Source organism: Didymella exigua (genome assembly GCF_010094145.1).
Source record: "Didymella exigua CBS 183.55 unplaced genomic scaffold M421scaffold_6, whole genome shotgun sequence".
NCBI lineage: Eukaryota > Fungi > Ascomycota > Dothideomycetes > Pleosporales > Didymellaceae > Didymella > Didymella exigua.
Window position 1 is genome coordinate 114,814 of NW_022984780.1, and position 23,290 is coordinate 138,103.

The following is a 23,290-nucleotide window of genomic DNA, read 5'->3' on the forward strand; positions in this document are numbered from 1 at the left end:
CTACCGACTCCTTGTATACGAATTCAGTTGCCTAATCTTGAAGCGACAGGTACTGAGGCAGCACTCAGTTGTCTACTGGAGACTTCCGTCCCATACACTAGCCTCATCCTGCACTGCATAAAAATGGATAAGAAGCTTTTCCATGTTATAAGGAATTTATGCTAGGCCATGAAAAATTACGGAATTAATGGCACGATCTTGCCTTGTGGATGGGTGTAATGTGAACTAATCACAGCAACAATGACGAGAAGGGCAGCCCAATGCAGCGCGAAAGCTCCGAAGGTCGTGATTTGGCTGGGTGAACACGAGCAGAGTATCGAGTCATTGCTCGAACCCAGGTGGCAGGATGGAGATATCGACGCTGACAGCAGGGAAGGCTGGTGGCAAAGTCTAGGAGCAAGATCCGACTGGCCCACGACATGGAAGAAGCCCCGCGGTATTCCGGAACGTGAACGATGGGGCCGCGCATGGATTATACGTAATGCCGTCATGGACAGGGAAGTTGTTGTGTGACTCGGATGCCATATGATTGATTGAGAACTTTCAGCTGTGAGGCTATCCAGTAACTCTTCCGAAGCCTCAACACTCTTCTGTTCGCCCCGGATATTCAGGACTTCTGTGTGGGAAGTCGGAGTGACGACGCGATTCGCAACACTTTTTTCGGGACTGGTGTATCGTCCTCGGTATTAGGCAGCTGATTTTTGGGAACGACAATGTATACGCTTTTCTGGGTCTTTTGAGGTCAGATACCCCAACACTACCTGTACCAGAGTATAGAGCGAACCTCGACCAGATATTTCTGTCTTTTGCGTTACCATGCATCATAAACAACAAATATTTCTGTTGTTGCTCTGGCTACAGGCGTTAAGCTTCAGAAAACGAGCTGGTGCCGTGGCTGGCGCTTCGCACATGACTGACAGTTCAACACCATGACACAGCTTCAACTCTTCGAAGCCCACCTACCTCGCTGGAATCTGCCCCTCAAAAGACACTGAGTTGATATCATTATTAGAACGGGAGAGTTCTACCAAGAAAGCTCCTTTGCCGGTGTCGATCGGCTGAATGCGCTCCTGAGCTGGGAACACATTGCTGGTGGTCAATCGAACTATGACTGAAGAGAGCCGAACTAGGAGCCACGCATTCAGAATCGTGGAATATCTCCACACAATCCAGAGGATGGACGATACCCTAAGACGACCGATCAAGTGTATCCGAATCATCGTTGTTTGATCACAAGGTCCGGCCACTTCAGCCTCGGGCCGTGGAAGTCGAAACAAGGAAATAAGGAGTACATGAGTTATTGCTTGGTGGGAAGACGCTTTTCAAACTTCGATCTTGCAGATCATCTCGAGATTATACGGCAACCAGAGCCTATCGCGACATCGTTGGCGAGACTCTCATCTACGGACTGTGATTGGGAAAGAACAATATCGTACTGGAATAGCGCCACCTGCGTTGAGTAGACCTACGGCGAAGTAATATATACCAAGCTCGTACTCATGCTCGTCGGTAGGAACCTTTCAACTTGAGTGCATGTCACTGTCCTGTCCTGAGAGTTGTGTCTGACTCAAGTAATTAGGTGTTATTGCGTTGTACAACCCTGCCGCTAATATCTCCGAGCCATCCGAAAAATGGCAACTAGCGCGCCTCAGGATGACGTATATCGTAGATCTACAGCATCACCAGCCTCGTATTCGCGCACCTGCACAAAGGGTGCCTCCTGAAATAGCAACATGCTGCAGAGATCGTCATACTTTTATGCATTCTCGGCCGCTTCTTCTCGCTAATTTAGCAACGCTTGTGGCTGACTCCGGAGATCTGCATCTGTGCGTGCTGCCGGCAGGAGTTTAACAAACTTCCGATGCTACCATCACGACAGGGTAGCTTTGATTGACTGTGGGTACGATGATGGTAGGTGCTGAGTACGTGGAATATATAATCCTGCCCAACTGCGTCTGCGCCGAGACTCACAACAACTCATTCTGACTTCGTCTCAAATAAACTATTCCCATCGGACCTATTACAATTCAACTCCAATATACCAAAGAACAACGATCACAGCCGCCATGCGTTTCACCAGCTTCGCTACCGCCCTTACCACCCTCTCCGTCGCTTCTGCGCGCATCTATGGCATCGAAGTCCCCTCCACACTCGCACCCAACAGCACTTTCAACCTTACTATTATCACGGGAAACTACGTTCAATCCGTCGCCGACATCTCTGTAGCTTGGGGCTACTCACTCGCCCCCGGCTACCCTGAGACTCTTGGCTCCTTCATCCAAAGCTCCTACCTGGGCCCCAACAAGAGCAACACTCTCGACAACATCACTATTGAGGCGACTGTGCCTGCTAGTCTCGGCAGTGACAGCTGGAATGGGAGTTTGATTCTGAGCGCTGGTGTGTATAGCTTGTACGGTGCAAGCTCAAGCCCAGTTATTGACGGATTCAACGTGACTGTGCAAATTGGCGAGGAGACTAGCGAGGAGACTGTGTCGAGCGATGGATTTGCGTGGTCTGTTAACACCCAGCGCCAGTCTTGAGCCTGAACCATCCGATTTCTTCATAGCAATTGTACATATTCTTCCTGCTTGTAAACGAGTATAGATTTCGCGAATAATCAAAGGACATACCCAATTTTTTACCACGAGCCCAGGAGCTACGCTCGTACGGTGGCCCACCGTACTCGGCTTCATTTACTGGACCTCAGTTTGCGACTTCGACTTCTGTTATCCGATGGATTTGCCGCTTTGACCCCTCCTCGATATTAGTTCTTTAGCTAGCCCCTTTAAAGCCTGGTCGGTTGACATGCTCAGTACTTGCGTAGACAGACAGATTCGTGATGGGGTATGGATCTTTGTTGACCATTTCAAGCGGCAAGTTGTTACCCGTCACTGTGGGAAGTGTATTTCTTGCCTGAGCTGTACCCATAGCCTCTCAGCCAGCTCGACGAGGAGAACAACAGTTAAAGACATGGAGCGTTGACGTAACGGAATGTCTGACATCAATGGAACATAATCAGAGTCTCGAATCGCACCATTTTCCGAATTGTCCATACCGCTACGCGTAGTATGCTCATATGCTCAATGTCATTGAGCGTGAAAACCAGGCGTATGATCGAGATCGTGAAAACAAAGAGCCGCGAACAAAGCAAAGTCCAAATCATGGATTTTATTGGTTCTCTAGGCACCATCTCTTAGCACCGGAAGTGTGGTACTGACCCTAAGAGTTCGGAAATCGCCTTCAGAGGTATTGACAATGGAATGGAAAGTAGCATCAAATCGTTGCTGTTGGAGATTGCGAAGATTTGAGAGCCATCCGCACCAGTAGCAGTAGAACCAAAGACTGAGCTGTTGTCATGGTTATTCGCAAACTGCCAGGTCCAGGCGAGAAAATCGGGGAAGGCCTGGAGAACTGGTCCTCATTACGGACCAAACGCCCCTGCACACCTCTATTTCCTTCTTGCGCACCCACAAGTACTGGCAAGAGCTAGCAGATGTAAGACTCTTCAAAATACAAGAACCCAGAAAATGTCCTGCATTCTCGCTATCTACAGATTGCACGCTCTTAAGAGGCTAGCGGTATATAGCTGCTCGGAGAACTGTGCACGCTAGGAAATTGAGAGTGGAGCAATTTAGCGGAAACTATTTCTTAACAACTTAGCACCGCTTCAATTACAGCGTTTATTCTTTAAAACAGGCGGACCGATCATCCGTCTTCTCTATGCCGGATCCTGCGTATCGGAAGCAGGATAGAGGCAGATAAGTTTGTATCCAGACGGCACTGGCTGCTTCTTGAAGTCTTTAAGCACTGGTGCAGGTCAAAGATAAGTATTTTGCGCTCACGTGGGTTTCGAACAGGAGACACGAGATGCATTTCCTCAAAATTTAAGCTAGGAGCATAGAGTGCGCTTGGACTCGGATTAGTTTCCCTGTAGAGTGGGAGTGTTCATCACTCTGCAATTGACGGCTTTACTGGAGCTGTTAGAGGACTTTGAAGATACTGGAAGTAAGATTGAAGGGGAACTGTATATGCCAAGTCTGGCGCACAATGGAGCACAAGTGAAGAGAAGGATCGAATGAACCTTTCCCCCCAGGAGGTTCGGCGCCATCACTGACCGGTTGCATAATTCGCAGAGTCAAGAACACGGGTAATTACTGTTGCACTAGTTTTGAAGAGGAGTCCCGCTCGAGTCGATCTAACGATACTAACTCTTTCCGTCCGCTTTGTTCGCTGCACGGGTAAGGCTATCCCCAACTCAGGGTTTTGAGGTTTGACGAAGATAAAACATTGTCATCGTCACATCTCTGATGTCAGTCGCATACGTCCACTTCGTCGGAATGTAATTTTCAATATGTGCCCTCGCTAGTGCGGCAGATCAGTGATGTGTCTCCAACGCTAATCATAGGCAAGTGAATATCCAACTCAGCTGCATTAATGTCTCCCAGAATTGGGACTTCAAGGGTTCAGACTTGACGCCCATACAAGGGAAGTGATGTTGTGTGCGGGAAACAGCCCATAATTAGTGAAAACTCTAGGCGCATCGTGAGATAGCTACGGTAGCCTATTCCGAACAGAGAGCTACCAGATGCGTCTTCTTTGCGAATATTTAGCATTCGAGTGATCGACACAAAAAGAATTGTACTAATAAAAAATGAAGCTTATCCACGTTGGAAACAATAGTCTACAGATGTAACTGCGTGAGCAGTGTCGGTCGGAGACTGCGATCAACAAGTGTATTGCTATCTGTTGTCGTGTTGTGATGTTGTGTTGTTCAAGCTCTCAGCTCTTAGGTAAGTGCACTTGCCCACCGGGCAGTGCCTGCTACAATAGGGTATCATGTGATCTGAGCCACGTGGTTACAACAGACGAAAATTGACCCTGTTCACAAGGTCTGTCGAGCTTCGAGCTCCAGATGTGTACAGGGAGCATAAAACCGAGGTACGTGCGTATCCATCTCTTGCGTGCTAATGGGAAGTAAAGAAGCCAGTAGAATCAGTTTGCTGCTGAGTCAATGTAACATGGCCCCTACCGGTAGCGTCCGGCTTCACATTGCAGTGACGAGCTGCTTGGGCTTCAGAGTAACTGTTGCCCCGAATCCAGCACAACGTACTGTATACGCCCACCATGACGTTCAGACAGAGTCAATAGTCGATGAATTCAGTGCGGGCTCTGGAATCATTCTCAGACCTGCTCGGAACATCTATGTCAGTGTCTGTAGCGCGACGGACCAAATTACGTACATTACGTCAATCTCACCGATGTTTAGTAATCTTTTGGTCCGAACACTTTGAAGCACTTTACTTCCTTATTTGCTTTCTTTGTAGCCATATCTAAACGAAACTGCCCCATTCGACACACTGCCTACAACCTCATCATCATACACCGCATCTGCACGTCATGAAAGCACTCATCACCACAAATACTCTATACTCTAGAGTTGCAAATCTCGCACTCCACAAAAATCTTACCACAATGAGGGCGCAGTGGAAGGATGTTCCGATACCTGCTGTTTCAGACAATGAGATTCTTGTCAAGGTCCATGCCGTCGCGTTGAATGCGACTGACTTCAAGCATATCGACGCAATCTCCCCCCCCAACTGTATTACTGGCTGTGACTATGCAGGGGAGGTGTATAAGGTGGGAAAGGGTGTATCAAAGCTCTGGAGCGTTGGAGACAGAGTAGCTGGCGCTGTTCATGGGGGCCTGTACGCGGATCGCGGCTCGTTTGCCGAATACCTGAAGACGGATGCCGACCTTGCCTGGAGGATACCAGAGACCATGGAAGACGCTGTTGCAACTACCTATGGTGTATCCGCTGTTACAGCAGTATTGGCCCTGTGTGGGCGCCTGGGCTTCCCTAAGGTCGAGACGTTGTTGGAGCCAAATTGCGGAAACGAGACCGGAACCATATTCGTATATGCGGGCTCAACTTCTGCAGGTCTCTCGGTCATACAGTTAGCGAAGGCCTTCGGTTGGAAGGTCGTCACCACAACTTCTCCGCATTCATACGACCTCGTCAAGAGCTATGGCGCAGACGCCGTCTTCGACTACCGCGATAAGAACATCGGCCTGGAGATCGCAAAAGCCCATCCAGATATCAAAATTGCCGTTGATTGTTATTCGGAAGGCAAGTCGACAAAGACCTGCGACGTTGTCCTCGGAAGCAAGGGAGGCCAAGTGATCACTCTACTGCCCTCGACAAAACCGACCTTACCATCTATCAAGCATGAACTCATCATGGCCTACACCGTCTTTGGCCACGAATTCCAGTGGTTACCTCCTATTGGGCCAAAATTTGCTGTGGTGCAGTCAGATCGAGATATGCTAGCTCGGTTCTACGAAGCTCTGCCACAGTTGACGGACGTATTGAGGCCTCTTCCTGTCGCTCGTGAGGCTAGAGGTATGGACGCCATTCTTCCAGGGTTGGATAAGTTGCGAGAGGGGAAAGTGTCAGGCAGTAAATTGGTGATCGAGTTCTGATTATTATATTGGGCCTGCGTGGGGAATGAGGGGAGACCCTGCAAAGGTTGGCAACGAATTATGGTAGTCTTAACCTCACGCAATAAAGCTCGAGTAAATGTAATTCTTTTAGTGAATCAGCATAATAGGCTTGTACAGCATCTTCAAGTTTCACGATTGGCCTTATTGTATGTCGTCGTCAGAATTCCAGAACTGCAGATGAACGACTGCCAACACAATCGTTTTGTGATTCCTTGATGGCATTTCCGAAATTCCGTTTGAAATGAAGCCACAGCTGCCTACTTTACTTGAAAGAAATGATAGATAGTTCTTTATACCATACTTGACTGTTTAAAAGCTCAAACGAGCCCCGGGTACATGATTATAAGTCCCGAACTCTGTCGTTGATGTGTCGACAGGTGCGGTAAACCCGCGACACAAGACTCAAAATTGCAACAGAAGTCAAGCCATGTAAGTGCGCTGAACCTGAACATCGTATGCGAACATTTATATTGACTACTGCTAGTCGAGATGGGATCATTCATAAGACATAAAGCCTGGCTATGGGTGTGGGCATTTCCTTTGATGAGCTTGAAGAATTACCACGGAAGTGTCGTACCATCATAGTTCTGGAAGCTTCCTCCAATACCCCTAGAAGCCGAATCGAGCGTCTTCAAGATCCCAGCAACGCTGATGTCAACAGTAATCGCACCCATGGCAACAGACTGCTCCGGAGTGCCAAACATGCCGGAGCCCATGTCCGTCAGAACCAAGCCAGGATGCGTCACGTATGCTGTGAGCCAGGTCTCTTCGTAGTGTAATCGTCGCACTATCCAATTGAGCGCTGCTTTGCTGGCGCCGTAGGGGCTGAGTACGGGCGGAAGCCCCGCAAATGCTTCTTGGCCGCCAATGCTGCCGACAACAGTTGACATTGCTAAGAAGACAGGCTTCCCGCTTTGACTTGCTTGTAGAAGCGGCTTTACAGCCTGAAACAGCAACAAAGGGCCGATCGCGTTCGTGTCGAAGTGGTCGCGGAGACTCTTGGTTGTGGTCTGCGCGATTGAGGTGCCAGAATGGGCGACGCCGGCATTGGCGATGACGACGTCGAAGGACGTGATGCCGTGCTCTGAATTGAGTCGCGAGACTGCCTCTTTGGCGTCTGTTTCAGACTGCGAGTCGATCTTGACGATGATGACTTTGGACCCAGCTGCGGTGGGGAGGCTGCTTAGGATGGGTGCCGAGGCGGTCGTGTCTCTCACACCAGCTATGACGGTTGTATTGGGCCTTTGCAGAAGCGCTGCAGTCAAACCCTTTCCAATGCCACGATTGGCTCCGGTGATGAGATAGGTATTGGAAGACATGCTGGAAACTATGCGATGATTCTCTTGCTAACACGAATTGACAGACTATGGCGTAGGGAGTTGCTGCTCGCTGAAGTAGTGATGAGCAGCAACAGAACCTGGCACTGCAACTTTTATACCCCTTTAGAACTGCCTGTATTCCGCAATTTCCTCTTTGCTGAAGTACAAAGGTGCGGACTTGTCCGGCTGCCGATTAGTGAACACCGCCAAACCCTACCAATACCCCACAAGCACTAGTATGATTAATAACAAGTCATGATTATGAATCGAGCATAATACGTTCCAGCTCCTCTCAGATCCCTCAGCTCGACTTTCGGCCGGAAAGATTGGTCATTCGTAATTCATCTTCACACCTTACAGACCTCACACCACTAGCGCAGGTTCAATGATGCTGAAGATAGAGATTCGTACTCAGAGATGTAGATAAGCAGATTATCGTACAAGATCTTGAGAAGATCGGTCATCTCGATGATAACAATCATAGCAGCGAAGCTCATCCTCTCTGGCGATCAATTCAAACCTAATCGATGGCCTTGAGGTGCCCTACAGACTTCTGGTGGCATACTCTCGTGTAGGTCTGCCCGGGCGTGGATATCACCCTCGGAATTTTCTTCTGTAGATTGAGGCAGTATATCTTGTGTCCAACCTGATTGTAATTCTTTTTGATATCTTCCTGATTCATGCAGACTTGATCAATTCAGAGCCGAGCCGAGCGTCAATGCTATGTGAACTCATGGTTGGCAGCTAAATTGCAGAAACGAAGAAAGGTTGACTCGAATATTGAAAGTGTGTGTAGTAGTAAAATCTATGATTTCGATGGCGTTATCTGGATCGGTATTGGTCCAACTGTACAATAACATGACCACCACTTTTTTGCTGTCGACAACGCCGCTCCGCAGATCCCCGAGCTTAGCATGGCGCAAATCCAGAACGAGCGGCAAAATGGGATCAGGAGGCTTTTCGAAATTCGGCAGCGCGTTTGAGATCATCGACGGCGGCCAGGCTTTGGAAGCGTATACGACAGGTCTAGATAGGGTCGGTGGGGGGAGGTCAATATTTGAATGGACTCAGCGGCTGTTTGTTCAAAGACGTGACAAGAATGGATAGTTCCGTGTCACCGAAGGAACGAGACTTCAGTTCTCTTCTACCCTGGTTGCCAATCGATGATTATCTGGCGGCGATGGTTGACTCCGTCTTCAAAAGTGACCAAGCTGAGACTGATCGGATGCGCAACGAGACTGGGTCCTGCAACCACGCATTAGCAAGGGCAAGTGCACCGATTTTACGACAGATGGAAAGCGCCGCCACTTGCTTTTATTCATTTTCGTTCCGACCATTGACTCTGTAGGTAATCCGCACGCGAATCATCTTAAGACGTTGGCCTTCACGCACTTCGCTATTCGCCATCAACCTGCACTATCCAGACACAACGGAATTGTCGCCAGGAAAGCTTATGAAGCAGGCTACATCGAAGCCCTAAGGTGGTTGATATGCAAGTGATGACGATCTGCGAGCGATATCATCCCCGGAATCGTCTTCGCCGCAAATTTCACAAGTACGGCAGTGAAGGGTCCCAGCTCGGCGCGACCCAATCCTCGCAGCGAAGATTCTTCTTGAACTCTTTAAGCTCCGCAGGCACGGGAATACCAAGCGCGTCAAGGTATAGACCAACGTTATGCATCATGGTCAGAATTCTCAGCCGAGGATACCCCCTAGGTTCATGGCCCGGATCCGGCGGTGGCGGGATGCCCATCAGCCTGGTATTAGGAACGGGCTTTTCCAGCCACACTGCCCACGCAGCCGCCCAGACTTTGACGATGGCGTGGAGATTTGCTAGCATGTTCAATGGGCGCCCTGACGAGTGAGCGATCTGCTTCTCGAAGAGGGTTTTCAGAAGCGTTAGAGGGACGACTTCGTAGTCGGGTTGCACTTGCAGGTCTTTTGCAAGCATACCCAGCACACCGTAGAATCGATCCAGGAGCACTGAATGCTGGGTGCCTTCGCACAGGATGAGCACGTCGGCCCAGGTGTTGGACGCGTAGTCCTGTCTGCGATGTCGCATTCTGAGCAGTTTGTCGATGCGAGTGTACAAGGCAGGTACTGCGGCGAGGATCTCGGGATGTCGTGCTGTGACTGGGAGTTGGTCTGAATCGCGTTTGAGGATTCGCAACACCTTGTGGAAGTCTCTCAAGTCATAGATGGTGTCTGCCACCAACATGCGCACGTGCTCCGCAAGCACGATCTCTTGGATGACCCAGAGCCTACTCCAGTATGAGCTCGTGGTCAGTCCATGGAGGACCGCGCCCGACATGGTTTTGGCGTTGAGGCGTCTCCGGACGCTGCCTCTCCGAACCTCGGAATACGTATCGATGTTTTCCAGCGGACTCGGCCCCCGAATCGAGCTCGCGAAAGGGTCTATCTCGTCGACCGCCCTGAAAGTTTTCGGTGGAAGGCCAGGCCAAATGATCGTTGAATGTGCGGTGGAGTATAGCTGAGCCATGCTGTTAACTTGATGACATCGTTCCTTGGGATTACCTTGATCGATGCATATCTGATCGATCCAGATCCACTCCGAACGCCAACTGCTGATGGAGAAGCGTGTGGTGTTGAAGAAATCGCAAAGATTCTCTCGTATGGCATAGTAGTAGGCTTCGTCATCGTCGTGTATCACAATGTTGTAACACGGAGAGTCGCCCCCCCAGGCATACGACAGTGCGTTGAACTTCAGCCCATCACTCAATCTGACGTGTTTGATTCTGACAGTGATCGGGTCGTCGTCGCCGGTCGCGAGCTCAATTTGGAGCAGCCGGATTTCGTCAGACTTGATATCCAATGGTCGATGTCGGTAACCCCGCATTTTGCGAGTGATGGCCGGATCAAACCTGTCTTTGAGACTGTTCTTTACGCTCAGCACTAAGTCAGAGGCTGTGGAGGATTTAATTCTATGATTGACAGTACTATTCTCTTCTGCTTGTAGTTTGATAGATGAAGGTGTGCTATGCGTGCTGTTGTGCGTGCCCAGGCAGATGTGCATGTGAGATTAGGCGAGCAACTGGCAACATGTGTGACATCACATGTTCGGCTACTTGAGTCGCAAGGCTGTCTTGGGAACTTGGACGTGAGCAAACAAATCTGACAGCATCTCCTTTCAGACGCTTCCCAATCTCACTCTTCCCTGATTGTTCAGTCCCGTAGCCCGAGATTTCGTCTTCTCCTTGACCATTCCATCGTCAGCTCACATGATACCCAGCTCCCCAAATCCCTTTAGCACATCCTTATCCACCCTGGCCAGCCACTCCTCCTGAAACCTCTGCTCTCCTCCCGCTGCCTGCACGGCCTGCTGAACATGCTCCCTGACAAATGCCACCAGATTAATCTGATGCACCGGATCCGAGTATAACAAATCTCTCTTCCTGACATCCTCCGGAGCTTCAGGCTCCGTCGGATTATACGGCTCCGGGGGCCAGTAGAGGCAGCTGCGACAATTAGCACACGAACGTGAACTTGACAGGAAAGGAGGGTGAACATACTCGACACTCCGATCATCCATCCCGTCGAGCAGCTCAGCCAGGACATCTGTCCACAAGCTCATGAAACTCTGCAGTCTTCCCAGCGCCCAAGACTGCCCCGTCTCCAGCAACCGCGTCAACACGAGGGTCATGAGTTTTTTCCCCGGCGCATCGCCGATGTTCTCAACATGACTAAACCATTCCTCCAGCAACCAGTCGAGCTGTTTCTCTAGCCCCTCGGAGCTGAGACTCGCCAGCGCCTCGAGCAACACGCTCGGACTTGCAAGCCCGATTCGCGCCAAGACGGTGAAGAAATCCGTCTCCACCACGCCATCCACAGCCCTGGAAGGGAGTTCGCGATACGGTCCGTGAGCTTGATGGTGTGTCCACGCGCCATGCAGACCCTCGAGCACCTTTGCGAAAAACCCCGTGGAGACGAGATCCTGGGTCAGCACTTGCACGGCGGCTTCGCCGCCCACGCCCTCCGCGCCCCGGATCACGCATTGCACGAGGTGCGTGAGTATGCCGTTGGCCTCGGGTCGTAGCGTGCCGAGCAGATCGGCGAGCGCGGCGAGCAGCGGTTTCCGGAACGAGTCGGCCAGCACCGCGGCGGGCGCGAGGAGCAAGTAGGCCTCTGTGATTTCGATGGCTTTGCGGAGCGTCTCGTTGTCCATGGAGTATAGTGGCAGGAGGTACTGCAGCAAGTTGAGGAGTTCTTGGGGCGCGGGCTCGGGCGCGGAGGGTGTTTGTGCGACGATTGACGCCCAGAGGTCAAGCGCGTCTTCGAGGAGGTAGACTTGTGTTTCTGACTCGGGCTCGATGGCGCTCTGGATGATGGGGAGGAAGGAAACGTGGAAGCTGCGTGACTCGGCTTTCATCGCGTTTGTGAGGCGCGCGAGGAGGGTCAGGATGGCTTGCTTCATCAAGTGCTCTTCGCCGGATTGCGACCAGAGGGGTGGGAGCAGTGAGACGATACTGTTGGCGTACGGTGTGATCTGCCGCGGTCAGAGAGGGATCATTGCGGGGAGGATATGTACTCACATGGTGCTCGAGTCGTTCGACAATGATGCTGATGGTGTTGAGAAGCGCCATCTTGGTGTCGGGGAGGTCGACCTCTTGCACGAGTGCCATTAATCTGTCCAAGGTCGTGGGCGCATATGGCAAGAAGTTGTCAGCGTGGAACTCCCACTCATCGGCGATATCCTTGAAACGGCGACCTGCGGTAACCCGAACAACTTGGTCATTAAGCGGGTCACTTGTGTCGAGGAGATGCTGAAAGATCTGGTACACAATAGGCTTCTTCTCCTGCGCAATCTTGATAGCAATCCACTGCGAGATGATGATGGCGATTCGGCGCCGAATAAGGTTGAAGCCCTGCTTCTGCTTGCCGGCTTCAGGGACGAGAGTGTTCTCGAGGAAGGCGTCAAAGTCGAGCTGATCGTGGAGGACGTCGGCAGCAAGCCCAATCGCTGTGTATACGGAGTCTTTGAAGAGAATGTCCTCGTTCTCCGGCGCTATTCTCGTCAGTCCGGCAGGTAAGTGAGGGCTGCAGTGAGACTCACTGGCAACTGAGTAGAATACTTGGAGCAGCGGCTGGACGATCAAATCTTTGAAATTCTTTGCGAGATCTAGGAACAGCTTCTCGGCGCAGGGACGAATGGCGAACTCCCAATCTTCAGCGCCCTCTTCCATCTTCTCCCACTCGTCGGGCTCTTCTTCCCACATTCGGAGATCGCTCGGTCGAAATACAAAGAAGCGTGTGACGAGTGTCGAGATCATCTCACGCACAAGGTCATCTGTGAGGAGCTCCTGCTTCACCGCTTGCACTGCGTGGGTGCGCTCGTCCTTCTCCTGTTGTTGCTTGTACTTGAAGGTCTGAGTAGGATAGAACACCATCTTCACGCATGCGCGTACCAGCAAAAGGCCTTTCAGACCGAGTCGCTCATTGATAGGTGCATCGTCTTCCGCATCGCCATCTGTGCCAATCTTTGCGCCGTCTAGTGACTTGGACCCCCAGGTCTCTCCAAGCCGTGCAATTAGACCCCAATAGTCCCGCGCAAGAGCAATTGAGTTTGGTAGCAGTACAAAGCTGGCAGGGTGAGTGAGGGCCATGTTCAGGTGAAGCTTGGACAGCTGCATCAAGTGCTTCTCGATCAGCTTCTCTACGCTCTGGCCGAGCGGCGAATTCTCAGTGCAAACATATTGGAAGAACTCGCCAAGTTGTGTGCGTGTCAATGTCCAAAAGTCTTGCACGTCTTTTTCCCTACCTGGAAACTCATAGCCCGCAATGAGCAGGCGGCGGATGATCTTGATGGCAATGAGGCTGTGCTCGATGCTCTCCATCACCCCGCCTTCGTCCTCACCGCCATCGCGGAAGAAGGACTGCCATGTCTGTACCTTGTTCACGTAGATTGCGCCTAGGACGTTGAAGATGTCGGGCGCCACAGTCTGCAGGCTCTGGCGCGTGCGCAGCAGGCGGCCGGTTGAGAGCTCCTTCACGATATACAGCAGGACGAGCAGAGCGCGGGGAAGTTGTGAGCGGTGTGCATTCGGGTCGGTCGAGCCGCGGAGGGTCTGGAGCAGCTGCTGGAACAGCTCTGGCCTGTTCTTGTTAGCTGGTGCTGGGGAAAGCCCTCCAGACGCGTACCACTCATTCGGGAACTCGAATCTGACAATCTTTGCAACGACCAGCGCGTTCTGCAGGGCCAATCGCTGGTCTGCCTCGTTCACCGCCGTCTCGAGCAAACGCGCGCGAATGGCTACCTTGTCTTCTTTTGTCACAGCATTGGTCGCCGTCTTGCGCCAGTACTTGTCGATGCCATTCTTGAGCTGGATGATGGCGAGGTAGCGCACCTCCAGCGGCAGCGACTTGTCGAGGAAGACGGTCTGCAGCAGTGGGTAGTAGCCCCGCGCCTTTTCCCACTCTTGCAGCTGCTTTGTCCCGGTCTGGACCTGCTGCATGTCCGACGACGAGGCCGAGCAGAGGACATGGTAGAGCATACCATCGGTGAGCGGGTTGGCCTCTCCCGGCACTTCTATGCCAAACTCGACGTTCATGTCGGCGCGTCAGTGTTGGTGGAAAGTTGTGGATTCGCGGGGCAGTCGAATGGCTGGTCAGAAGACTGAGAAGCTGTGAAGATTTGTATCTTCTGCTGCAGTATCCTGTCGAAAGAGCCTGCTCACCCAGGCTGAAGTGCAAACTCAGGCTGTCGGTGTCTGTTTGGCGTTGTCAAGAAAGCGCTCTTCGTCTGAAGTTTGTCCACTTCGACATGCGCCCCGGGCAGACCCTGGCTCACAAACAAGGCAAGTATACCCGAGAGCCCGCCAGCACCTACCTCGAGCACCAAAGCCCAAACTGGAACCTCGGCTCCGCGCATTACAACATATCACCCCATCACCCTGCACTCCATATATACGCCGCGCCGTCACTCGACTGCACCCAGCAATGCCACAGTAACCTCGAACACGCCCCAATGCCCGCTGCCGACTTCGCCGCCGCCCAGGAACGCATCGCCCTGCGCCGCGCCCAACGAGCCGCCGCCGCCCGCAGCCATGAATCTCCACAGCCCGCGGCGCGCGCCTTCACGCGGCTGCCCTTTCCCTTCAGCCGGCTCAGCACCGCAGGGCTAAGCGCCTGGGACGCGGTCAAAGGGCGCGGAGGCACGCGTCCCGAGTTCCGCGTCGGCCAGGTCGACGCCGAGCTGCTCGACGACGAGCTGCTCGAGCTGCTAAAGGGCCAAGTAGGCGAGGCGCTGAAGTACTTCGGGACGCACGTGACCGACACATACTCGGCCGAGATCCTGCTGGCACTGCGCGCGGTGCTGTTCAAGCTCAGCATCTGGAACAACAACGCGAGCTACGGCGCCCTCCTCCAGGGTCTGCGCTACACGGACGCGCGCTCGTCGGCTCCGAACCGGCCGCCCCCGAAGCCCTGGCAGAAAGCGGCATACGGCGCCATCACCATCGGCGGCCGCTACGCCTGGAGCAAGTGGGAGGCCCACCTGCTCGGCGCCTCGGACGACTACACGCTCGCGCCGAACCCCAACCTGGCGTTCCTCTCGCGCGTGACCGAGCAGGCCGCGAACCTGCACGACACGGCCTCGCTCGCCTCGTTCCTCGTGTTCCTCGTCAACGGGCGCTACCGGACGCTCACCGACCGGCTGCTACGACTGAGGCTCACGCCGACAAGCCACAGCACGAGCCGCGAGGTCTCCTTTGAGTATCTCAACCGGCAGCTCGTCTGGCACGCCTTCACCGAGTTCCTGCTCTTCCTGCTCCCGCTCGTGGGCATCTCGCGCTGGCGGCGTATCCTCTCGCGCTCGCTGCGCCGTCTGCGCAGCGCGTTCCTCTCGCTCCTCGGGCGCCACCCCAGCTCCTCTTCCGACGGCGGAGACGCCGACGAGAGCAGGCAAGCAGGCGCGCTGGGCTTCCTCCCAGAACGCACATGCGCCATCTGCCACCTCGACCAGAACCCGACATCCTCGGCGTCGGCGTCGGAGGTGACCGCGTCCGCCGGCGGCGTCGTCGGATCCGCGGCCACGGACACGACCAACCCGTACGCGGCCGACTGCGGGTGCGTGTACTGCTTCGCGTGCATCGCGCAGCGCATCGCCAACGAAGAAGGGGAGGGGTGGGTGTGTCTCCGGTGCGGCGCGACGGTGCTCGAGTGCGCGCCGTGGAGCGGGGACGTGCTGGAACCCTCGCGGCGCGCGCAGAGCAGCGCGCATGGCGAGGACCGGCCGGGCACGCGAGAGGGCGGCAAGAGCGTGCTCTTCGCGCAGGACGAGAGAGGCGTGGACGACAGCCTCACGCACGTGGAGCCCATGCCCCAGCATCAGGGCGACGGCTACGGCTACGGACACGACGAGGCGGTCGACGTGACGGCCGATGCGCTGCTGGAGAAGACGCGCGGGCTCGATCTCGGCGAGAGCCTGGCCTTTACCGAGCGCGACGAGTGGGCGCGGGAGAGCGAGCGCAGCAGCGACAGCGAGCGCAGCAGCGACGATGAGCAGAGCGAGGAGTACGACGAGGACGAGGAGGCCGAGGGCGAGGAGTTGGAGGGTGGGGATTTGGATTTGGATTTCGAGGGGCAGTGAGCAGCAAAGGCACTGGACGCATTGAACGGAGGCTTGGGGTGAGTGTCAGCTGACATGTAAGAGCTGAGCGAGTCTGGTCGAGTCTGGTCGAGTGTGAGCTGGTCTGGTCGAGTGTGAGCTGGTCTGGTCGAGTGTGAGCTGGTCTGGTCGAGTGTGAGCGAGTCTGAGCGAGTCTGAGCTAGTCTGAGCGAGTCTGAGCTGGTCTGAGCGAGTCTGAGCTGGTCTGAGCTGGTCTGAGCGAGTCTGAGCGAGTCTGATTGAGATACCATGTTGATCATTGCATGTAATACCGGCGCAGGAGCGAATGCACAGTACTTTCTATTGCCGTCTCTGCCACTACGTTGCTTTGCTGATCTACCCGTGTTGCATGCCTGTCAGTCCACCTCGAACGGCGGCGGCGGCGTTGGCCGTGTGAGCATCGCTGGCCCAGGTGCATCCTCAGCTGGATCGCGCGCCAAGGCTGGTAAACGCCTGGAATGTGTCTGCACCGTGACAGGTCTCGCTTTCGCCCGCAGATGCGGCCTCCAAGCCATTTCGCAATCACGCACGTTGTTTCCAATCCCCCAGTCCACCCAGTGCTACGCCCTTGCAAACTCGGCGAACCGCGGCAGCCGCGCCATCTTCTCCTCGGGACTGATGCTCTCGTCGAAGAAGATGAGCTTGATGTTCGTGCTCTTCTTGCTCTTCTTCTCCTCCTTCTTGTCCGGCGCCTCGCCCGCAACGGACCCGATGAGGTCGTCCACCGACGCGTGTATCGCGCCCGTCTGGGCCGGTGTGGGCGACGCGCCGAAGCCTGGTCGTGGCGGCAGGGCGGTCGCCTGCCCGGGGATGCTGCCTGGCCGCGGCGGCATGGCGCCGTTGATGGGGAAGGACTGCGCGGGTTGAGGCGGGTACGCTGGGGCGCCAGCAAAGGCGATGGGCGGTGCGCCGTAGGGAGCGGCTGCTGGCGGTGTCTGGTGCTTGTCAGCCATGTTCCCCGGCCTCTCCAGCCGGGCGGGCAGGCTCACGGGATTCGGCGGCGCGGCGTCGACGGGCGGCGCGGGAAGGATGCCGTTCTGGCGGTCGTGTCGGAACTTGTTTGCGCGCTCCTCAATGTCCTCCAGCGTCTCGTTGACCTTCTTGCGCTTGTGCGGCGGCGCCTGGCCGTTCGCGTACTGGCCGCGCACCGGGTTGCCCGTGACGCGCGCGCGCTCGGCCTCCTCGGCAAAGTGCTTCTGGGTGACGTGCTGGTTGTGCTGGTCGAGGACTTCGGCGGGCACGCCCTCCATGCCGAAGATCTCAATGTCCAGCCCTTGCCGCCCGCCGATGGCGTTCTCGACGTGCGTGAGGTTCTCCTTGTGCACCTGGTTCATGTGCACCGAGAGACCTCCAGCCGTGTTTAGCCGCCGCCCGCAGCGATCGCACTTGAAGTGCTTCGCCTTTTGGTGTGAAATGAGAATCTTCAGGTCGTCAAAGTCGCGCTCGCAGTAGAAGCACCATGGCCGCTCGAGCTTCTGGTTGAGGTCTGGGTATCTCTTGCGCTTCTTCGTCATCGTCGCGGCTGGGCAGGACTGGCGTTAGGCGGCGCGCAGTGTCGTCAAGGGGTCGGAAATGGCCAGGCGTCGGCAGCGCGAGTCTGGCGACCGTGGTTGCTGCAGCTCGCGATTTCCCCAAGCTTACGGACGCTACCTAGCGCGCCTTGTCTTGGCGTACTACTTGAATTTCTCTCCCGCCTCTCTGCGACCTTCCCTCGCCTCGACACTTTACATCCTCGCTGCACTCGCGGCGGCCTCTTCGTGCAGAGGGCGACGTCGAGTGCGCACCTGTAGGCCGCAACACGCGCATCAGCCACTCGGTCTTCGGACGCTCCAACGAGTCCCCTGGGAGCATCCCGCAGCGTCGCGTCTTGCGTCGGTGCGGTGCATGCGGCTGTACTCCGGTTCGTGCTTCTGTTGGACCAGCCTGCACTTGTGCTTGCTGCTCCAGTGGTTCGTTGCAAGAACAAATCAAGGTCCTTCATAGTTCACGCTTCTTCACTCTTCAGGAGATGTTCCACGAAGAGTGTGACTCCTTGGCTACCTACATTTCCTTGTTTCTTAGGCCTGACCAGAACAGGGTTATTCCATTGTTGGTGACACTGCCAGAGGGCGGCAACCTCGAAGTCGCAATGATTACGTAGAGCGGTTTGTGGGCGAACTAGCGCGGTCAGCCACAGCCACGCAGCCAGTCTGTCTTGTCGTGCTCGAGTTTGTTGGTTAGAGACAGCGATTCTTGCTCGTCGCGCAGAAGTTTAGCTTTCTCCTCTGCCTCCATCTGCAGAAGAGTGGCAGTGGCAGGACCATCAACAACAGACTAGTCCCAGCTGGGCGCATTGTCCGCTTCGCGCTGCGTCAAAGGTGTTATGCTGTCTATGCACCACGCTTTTTCAATGTTTTTAGCTGAAGAAGATGCATTGCTGGAGGAAGCATAAAAGATGGTCACGGGTCCTGCGCTCTCACACTGTGTCTTTTGGAAATGATGCAGAAGCATGTATTTTGTTAACCTGGAGTTTTTGAGCTTTGTTTCTGTAATGACAGACACCTGTCCAGTTCGGCCTGAGCTTAAACCCATAGGAACTCCATACAACAAACAGGACTCTCACAATCCATCGCTATTTCCAGGTGGATACGTCTGGAATTTTATTGTATTCCTGGCTGTTAGAAGCCAAGTGGCCTGTGCGATCAGCTCGCTAGGCGGAGGACACCTGTAAAAAGGTCAGTCATTTGCAGTCTGTGCGATCAGCTCACTAGACAAGGGACGGCAGAACCACTCACCGTCTGTGAAAAAGTTAGTCATCAAAAGACTATGCAACCAGCTTGTTAGCAAAGGACAGCAGAACTACTTACTGGCTGTAAACTCGTTAGCTATCTGAAGACTGCACGAACAGCTTGCTAGGCAAGGATGGTGGATTGACTTACAGCCGCCCTCACGCAATGTGCGATTGGACCCTGACAATTCCCGCTACAGGATGTAGTTGGGCTTGCCTGCCGTACAGCGTTGCAGTGGTACATGTAGTTTTTGGCATGCTGATCGTCCACGGACACGTGGAAGATACTCTGTATGTCATTCTTCATCGGCGTTGTGGACCATCCTACATTGTTTAAGAAGAATGTCAAAAAAGGGACACAGTCATGAGTTCAGTGTTTCTTACCCAGATGGTCAGAAAGGTACCATCCGCAGTAGTTTGCCCCTACCTGACAATCGGTCTCGGCCTGAACTGAGAGGGCAGAGACCAGAATGCCTGCCACAATATGGAATGTCTTCATAGCGGGTAAATGGATGCTTGAAATGATAGGTGTTTTGCAATGCGCTGCCGGTCGGGCTTAAGAGTATTAAATACAGCGGTTGACTTTACGTCTCTTTACGCTCTCTGTGATGATCAGATGTGTCAGCGCACCTAGCATTCCTCAGTGCACTTCTCCGCTACTGCCTTACAGAACATGCTCTTCTCTGCAGTGTAACAGGACACAAGTTCTCTTAGAGCTACAGTATTGGCCTTGATCACATTGGCCAGAGGCGCTTTTGACCAAATTAGTCTAGGTCTCTCTACTCCGCAGCGCATACTTTGATCCTCTGCTATGGATCTTCTGCTCAGATTCGGCTGTTCTGGACCGTTGCTTTTGTGTAATGTGGCCAACGCAGGTCCGTTCTCTCTCAGACCATGCTCTGCCAGACCACGCTCTCTCAGACTGTAATTTCACCGAGGACTGCCAAAACCCATCACCTCTCTGCGAAAAAATCAAGTCAGCGCTACGTCTCGTCTTTCTCTTTGCTCCCCTATCCAAGACTGCTTGAAGGCTAAGAAGGGACCTTGCTGGACCAGCAGATGAGTCCATTGGGCTTGGATCTTGGGACCAAGCAGGGAGGTAGATGTTCAGCACAGATACATGCAATCAAGATCTTTCCTGTTAAAGTTTGACAGAAGCAAACGTTCCTCTCCAGCACCAATAGTGCAGAATAATGCCGTATTCAGACGTAATCTCCGCTTTCTTAAAATACTGTGAGTGAGGCGTGGTGAAAGCACGCAACTTTCTGAAACCTTACCACAAGGCGATTGCACCCTGATTTAATGAACATGACAGATATAGAAGAGCAGGTGATTTTCCAGCGTATATTGAGGTTGAACGAGCAGAGATTTATGGCCCGGCTGTCTAATGTAGAAGACATAGCTGGTTTTCTACCTGCCAAGTGCCACCAACCCCTGGCCAGCAGGAACTGGGCTAGCATGTTGTTTAGGCGTCAGACAGAGGTCAAGATTAAAGTCAATCGGCAGTCACTACGACTGCAAAAGAGCTTTGTGTGGGAATCATGAGGTTACCTAGTTCACCGGTGGAGTCCGATCTGAGGTGATGTTCGACACACTGCCAGCAACCTTGGAAGATCAAGCTTTTGAATGCGCGCCTGGACCGGTCCAAAGCACGTACCATGTGTGACAAGGGTATTCGGACCTCATAGAGCAGTGTCAGCAATACTTTCGCAGGAGTCATCTCAATGATCAAATTGGACCTCATGTATGCTAACCAGGTATGCCGGCGAGTCTAACGAGACGTGGATCACAATAGGTAGGTGCGCCGGTGATCTTTTGTTCGAGAGTGGAGCAGGATTTTGCCGGTGTATTACATAGGTACACTTGCCACTTGTGGATTGGCCTAGATGCGTGAGTGAAAGCATACGAACTGCTGTAACGCTGCGATCAGGCCACCTAAGCCATACTCTCACTAGACCCAGCCTATCCAATTTGCTCACTGAATGATCCCGAACTGTATGTGACAGAAGAGCCTTGCCTGGGGTAGAGCACCTTAGCAGATGGTACAACTGTTTCACATTGCTTTTCATTCCTTCTTTTGCAATTCTGCGCCACTGCAAGCCGAACGATGTGTATATGATGCTCCAGCTTATGCGAGAGCAAGATGAACCTATAACGAGTCATTATTCTCGTCTGACAGCAGCTAGTGCTTGGACAAGTACAAGTGGCTCAGCTCATATTTGTCACGACACATTCCGACAGCATCTCCTCGATCATGTTTTGTGCCCGGCTTAAGGCTCCACTACGGCGAATTTGCCTGGTGATATCGACCGATTGATAGTGCATTAGCGAGGATGAACAAGTTGCTCCAAAAAAAAGCCCCAGTCAGAATGATATAACACAAGTACGGCCAATTTCAGCTCGTCAACCACGCGCATTAGACATTGGATCCTTCCCACAGAATCTCTCTTGCCCCATTTTCTATCGTATGAGTCGAGTGGGGTGATGCTCGGTACCGCATGGAAACTGCATTCAAATGGAGTTCCGTTCATGTTGGACTCGCGCCAGCTGCGGATATGTACGCCGCCACGTCTTGTGCAAATCGAGACCCCTTGATCGTGTCAGAGAGATGATATGTGCAAACATCTTAGTACTGTTGACTGTGGCGAGCAAAGGAATATATCGAGGGCTTAAAACGTGGCGAGATTACAAGCTACGCTACATGTACCTCCAACATACCTATCTGTTCTCTATAGAAAGAGGATGATAGGCAAATTGTAAGTAGCTGCTCCGGGATTCAAAAGCACCGATGGAGCCACAGTCCTGGGAACTGAACTGGCCACCTCGTACAGAGAATTCTAGAGGGTCCAGCCAAGGTATCCGAGCGAACTATACACCACAGGTCGAGTAGGGTACATGGTCTCAGTATGTCATTGTATTTTTACTTCCACTTTTCGACGGCGCCGCATGTCAACGGGCACGGGAAGAGCAGCGGTCTCAGCAGCATCATCCAGATATGGATACTAATTACCCCTAGTACTCGGTCCTGAAGACTCCTCGGATAGAGCGCATGTTTCAAAGAGCTATGCAGCGGGTAGTGCCGATGCCACGCACACCAGAGTCGAGGGATAGTGGCTTTAGAATACATGCAATCATTGTATGTTCGCGCGAAACTGGCCATAATGTTTACGCAAATGCTCTTACTTTCGAATCTCTTGTGTAAGAATCTAGGTTTACGATGGAGTTCGGTGTCCAACATTTTAGAGGCATTGCCGCCTTCTAAGAGTTCAATTAGAGCTCGTCACACCAACTTTCGTCTCTCCCTGTGCTTTAAGTTACTATACACCAGTAGGCAGGGTTCTACTAATTCATGTACCGCCAACCTCAATAAACAAATGTCCGTGGAGTTATCCTTGGAGTGAACGGGCCGTCAAATGAAATCAAGATCTAACCTTAAACCGCTCCCTACTACTTCAAGCTACGCAAACAGAACAACTTTAATGCTCCTGTCTAGTCAAATACTAGCTCCTTCGTACATGCTAGGATAGCACAGACCCAGTCACGGGCAGTGACTAGTTTGAGAATTTGGTACCTGCTCCCTCAAGCATGAGACCAGAAACTCCACCCGCTAATTCATTGCCTGGTACCAAAGTAGCTGCATCCATGATAAGCCCGAGAGCCGTGCACAGAAGATTATGGCTTTCCTTAACCTTGCAATCAATGCTCGCATCAACAAAGGCTTGAAGACTAGGCTGGTTAGGGCTCCCTGGCACAGACATGTTAGAGGTTTGCCGACCTTAATAGCGTAAAATCTTGAATTCGGCATGCCGTGTCAGCACACGCATCCCAAATGGACTATCAGGGTGGGTGTCCTCTCATTCAGACCACTGCACTAGTTCCGCTCGGCTCGCGAGCTGGTCAATGAGCAAGTTGGTAAGAACGTCCAGATTTTTGCCGCTTGAATCAGCGCTATGAAAGTTGAAATTGATGTTACAAGTCTCGTCAACGTCAAGAGCTATCAAGCTACAGTCGCACATAGTGCCAATCTTCCTATCGTTCAGCTTAGAGAGGATGTCGTGCGCAGAAATGAGGGGAAAGTCG

The 23,290-nt window shown here is 53.1% G+C and overlaps 9 protein-coding genes across 9 annotated transcripts; 4 read left to right on the plus strand and 5 right to left on the minus strand.

Moving 5' to 3' along the window:
• The first annotated feature begins 1,980 nt into the window (after nucleotides 1–1,980).
• M421DRAFT_417746 (uncharacterized protein) lies at nucleotides 1,981–2,753 on the plus strand. The gene has a single exon (XM_033591579.1). The coding sequence runs from the start codon at nucleotides 2,067–2,069 to the stop codon at nucleotides 2,538–2,540; it is 474 nt and encodes a 157-aa protein (XP_033451347.1). The 5' UTR covers nucleotides 1,981–2,066; the 3' UTR covers nucleotides 2,541–2,753.
• A 2,644-nt stretch (nucleotides 2,754–5,397) lies between these two features.
• On the plus strand, nucleotides 5,398–6,480 carry M421DRAFT_56652 (GroES-like protein; the record flags this gene model as incomplete). The annotated part of the gene is made up of 1 exon (XM_033595425.1): nucleotides 5,398–6,480. The coding sequence occupies one exon, from the start codon at nucleotides 5,398–5,400 to the stop codon at nucleotides 6,478–6,480; it is 1,083 nt and encodes a 360-aa protein (XP_033451348.1).
• Nucleotides 6,481–6,995: 515 nt separating this feature from the next.
• On the minus strand, nucleotides 6,996–7,886 carry M421DRAFT_408536 (aflatoxin biosynthesis ketoreductase nor-1). Its single transcript, XM_033590353.1, has one exon. It carries the CDS (start codon nucleotides 7,818–7,820, stop codon nucleotides 7,059–7,061), a length of 762 nt encoding a protein of 253 aa, XP_033451349.1. The 5' UTR covers nucleotides 7,821–7,886; the 3' UTR covers nucleotides 6,996–7,058.
• Nucleotides 7,887–9,369: 1,483 nt separating this feature from the next.
• On the minus strand, nucleotides 9,370–10,677 carry M421DRAFT_2622 (HET-domain-containing protein; the record flags this gene model as incomplete). The annotated part of the gene is made up of 1 exon (XM_033588699.1): nucleotides 9,370–10,677. One exon carries the CDS (start codon nucleotides 10,675–10,677, stop codon nucleotides 9,370–9,372), a length of 1,308 nt encoding a protein of 435 aa, XP_033451350.1.
• Nucleotides 10,678–11,055: 378 nt separating this feature from the next.
• On the minus strand, nucleotides 11,056–14,386 carry M421DRAFT_57050 (ARM repeat-containing protein; the record flags this gene model as incomplete). Its single annotated transcript, XM_033595462.1, has 5 exons — nucleotides 11,056–11,296; nucleotides 11,351–12,324; nucleotides 12,371–12,843; nucleotides 12,892–13,931; nucleotides 13,977–14,386. The coding sequence occupies 5 exons, from the start codon at nucleotides 14,384–14,386 to the stop codon at nucleotides 11,056–11,058; spliced, it is 3,138 nt and encodes a 1,045-aa protein (XP_033451351.1).
• A 279-nt stretch (nucleotides 14,387–14,665) lies between these two features.
• On the plus strand, nucleotides 14,666–16,755 carry M421DRAFT_339711 (uncharacterized protein). The gene is made up of 2 exons (XM_033589454.1): nucleotides 14,666–16,586; nucleotides 16,668–16,755. The coding sequence occupies exon 1, from the start codon at nucleotides 14,803–14,805 to the stop codon at nucleotides 16,423–16,425; it is 1,623 nt and encodes a 540-aa protein (XP_033451352.1). The 5' UTR covers nucleotides 14,666–14,802; the 3' UTR covers nucleotides 16,426–16,586; nucleotides 16,668–16,755.
• M421DRAFT_417749 (uncharacterized protein) lies at nucleotides 16,716–18,422 on the minus strand. The gene is made up of 2 exons (XM_033591580.1): nucleotides 17,433–18,422; nucleotides 16,716–17,378 (listed from the first exon to the last, which is right to left on the minus strand). Exons 1-2 carry the CDS (start codon nucleotides 17,955–17,957, stop codon nucleotides 17,004–17,006), a joined length of 900 nt encoding a protein of 299 aa, XP_033451353.1. The 5' UTR covers nucleotides 17,958–18,422; the 3' UTR covers nucleotides 16,716–17,003.
• Nucleotides 18,423–19,132: 710 nt separating this feature from the next.
• M421DRAFT_90204 (uncharacterized protein) lies at nucleotides 19,133–19,709 on the minus strand (the record flags this gene model as incomplete). Its single annotated transcript, XM_033597834.1, has 5 exons — nucleotides 19,133–19,147; nucleotides 19,218–19,220; nucleotides 19,290–19,292; nucleotides 19,362–19,534; nucleotides 19,595–19,709. 5 exons carry the CDS (start codon nucleotides 19,707–19,709, stop codon nucleotides 19,133–19,135), a joined length of 309 nt encoding a protein of 102 aa, XP_033451354.1.
• An 806-nt stretch (nucleotides 19,710–20,515) lies between these two features.
• Nucleotides 20,516–20,713, plus strand: M421DRAFT_37847 (uncharacterized protein; the record flags this gene model as incomplete). Its single annotated transcript, XM_033589835.1, has 1 exon — nucleotides 20,516–20,713. A coding segment is annotated over one exon (198 nt), but the record flags the coding sequence as incomplete, so codon positions are not given.
• Nucleotides 20,714–23,290: the final 2,577 nt, after the last annotated feature.

Excerpts from the sequence above, each read along its gene's own strand:
- M421DRAFT_417746 (XM_033591579.1), top strand. The coding sequence starts at position 2,067 with ATGCGTTTCACCAGCTTCGCTACCGCCCTTACCACCCTCTCCGTCGCT.
- M421DRAFT_417749 (XM_033591580.1), bottom strand. The coding sequence starts at position 17,957 with ATGACGAAGAAGCGCAAGAGATACCCAGACCTCAACCAGAAGCTCGAG. Across the intron at positions 17,379-17,432 it reads ACGCCGCGCCGCCGAATCCC|ACACCGCCAGCAGCCGCTCC; the intron begins GTGAGCCTGCCC and ends GACAAGCACCAG.
- M421DRAFT_339711 (XM_033589454.1), top strand. The coding sequence starts at position 14,803 with ATGCCCGCTGCCGACTTCGCCGCCGCCCAGGAACGCATCGCCCTGCGC.
- M421DRAFT_408536 (XM_033590353.1), bottom strand. The coding sequence starts at position 7,820 with ATGTCTTCCAATACCTATCTCATCACCGGAGCCAATCGTGGCATTGGA.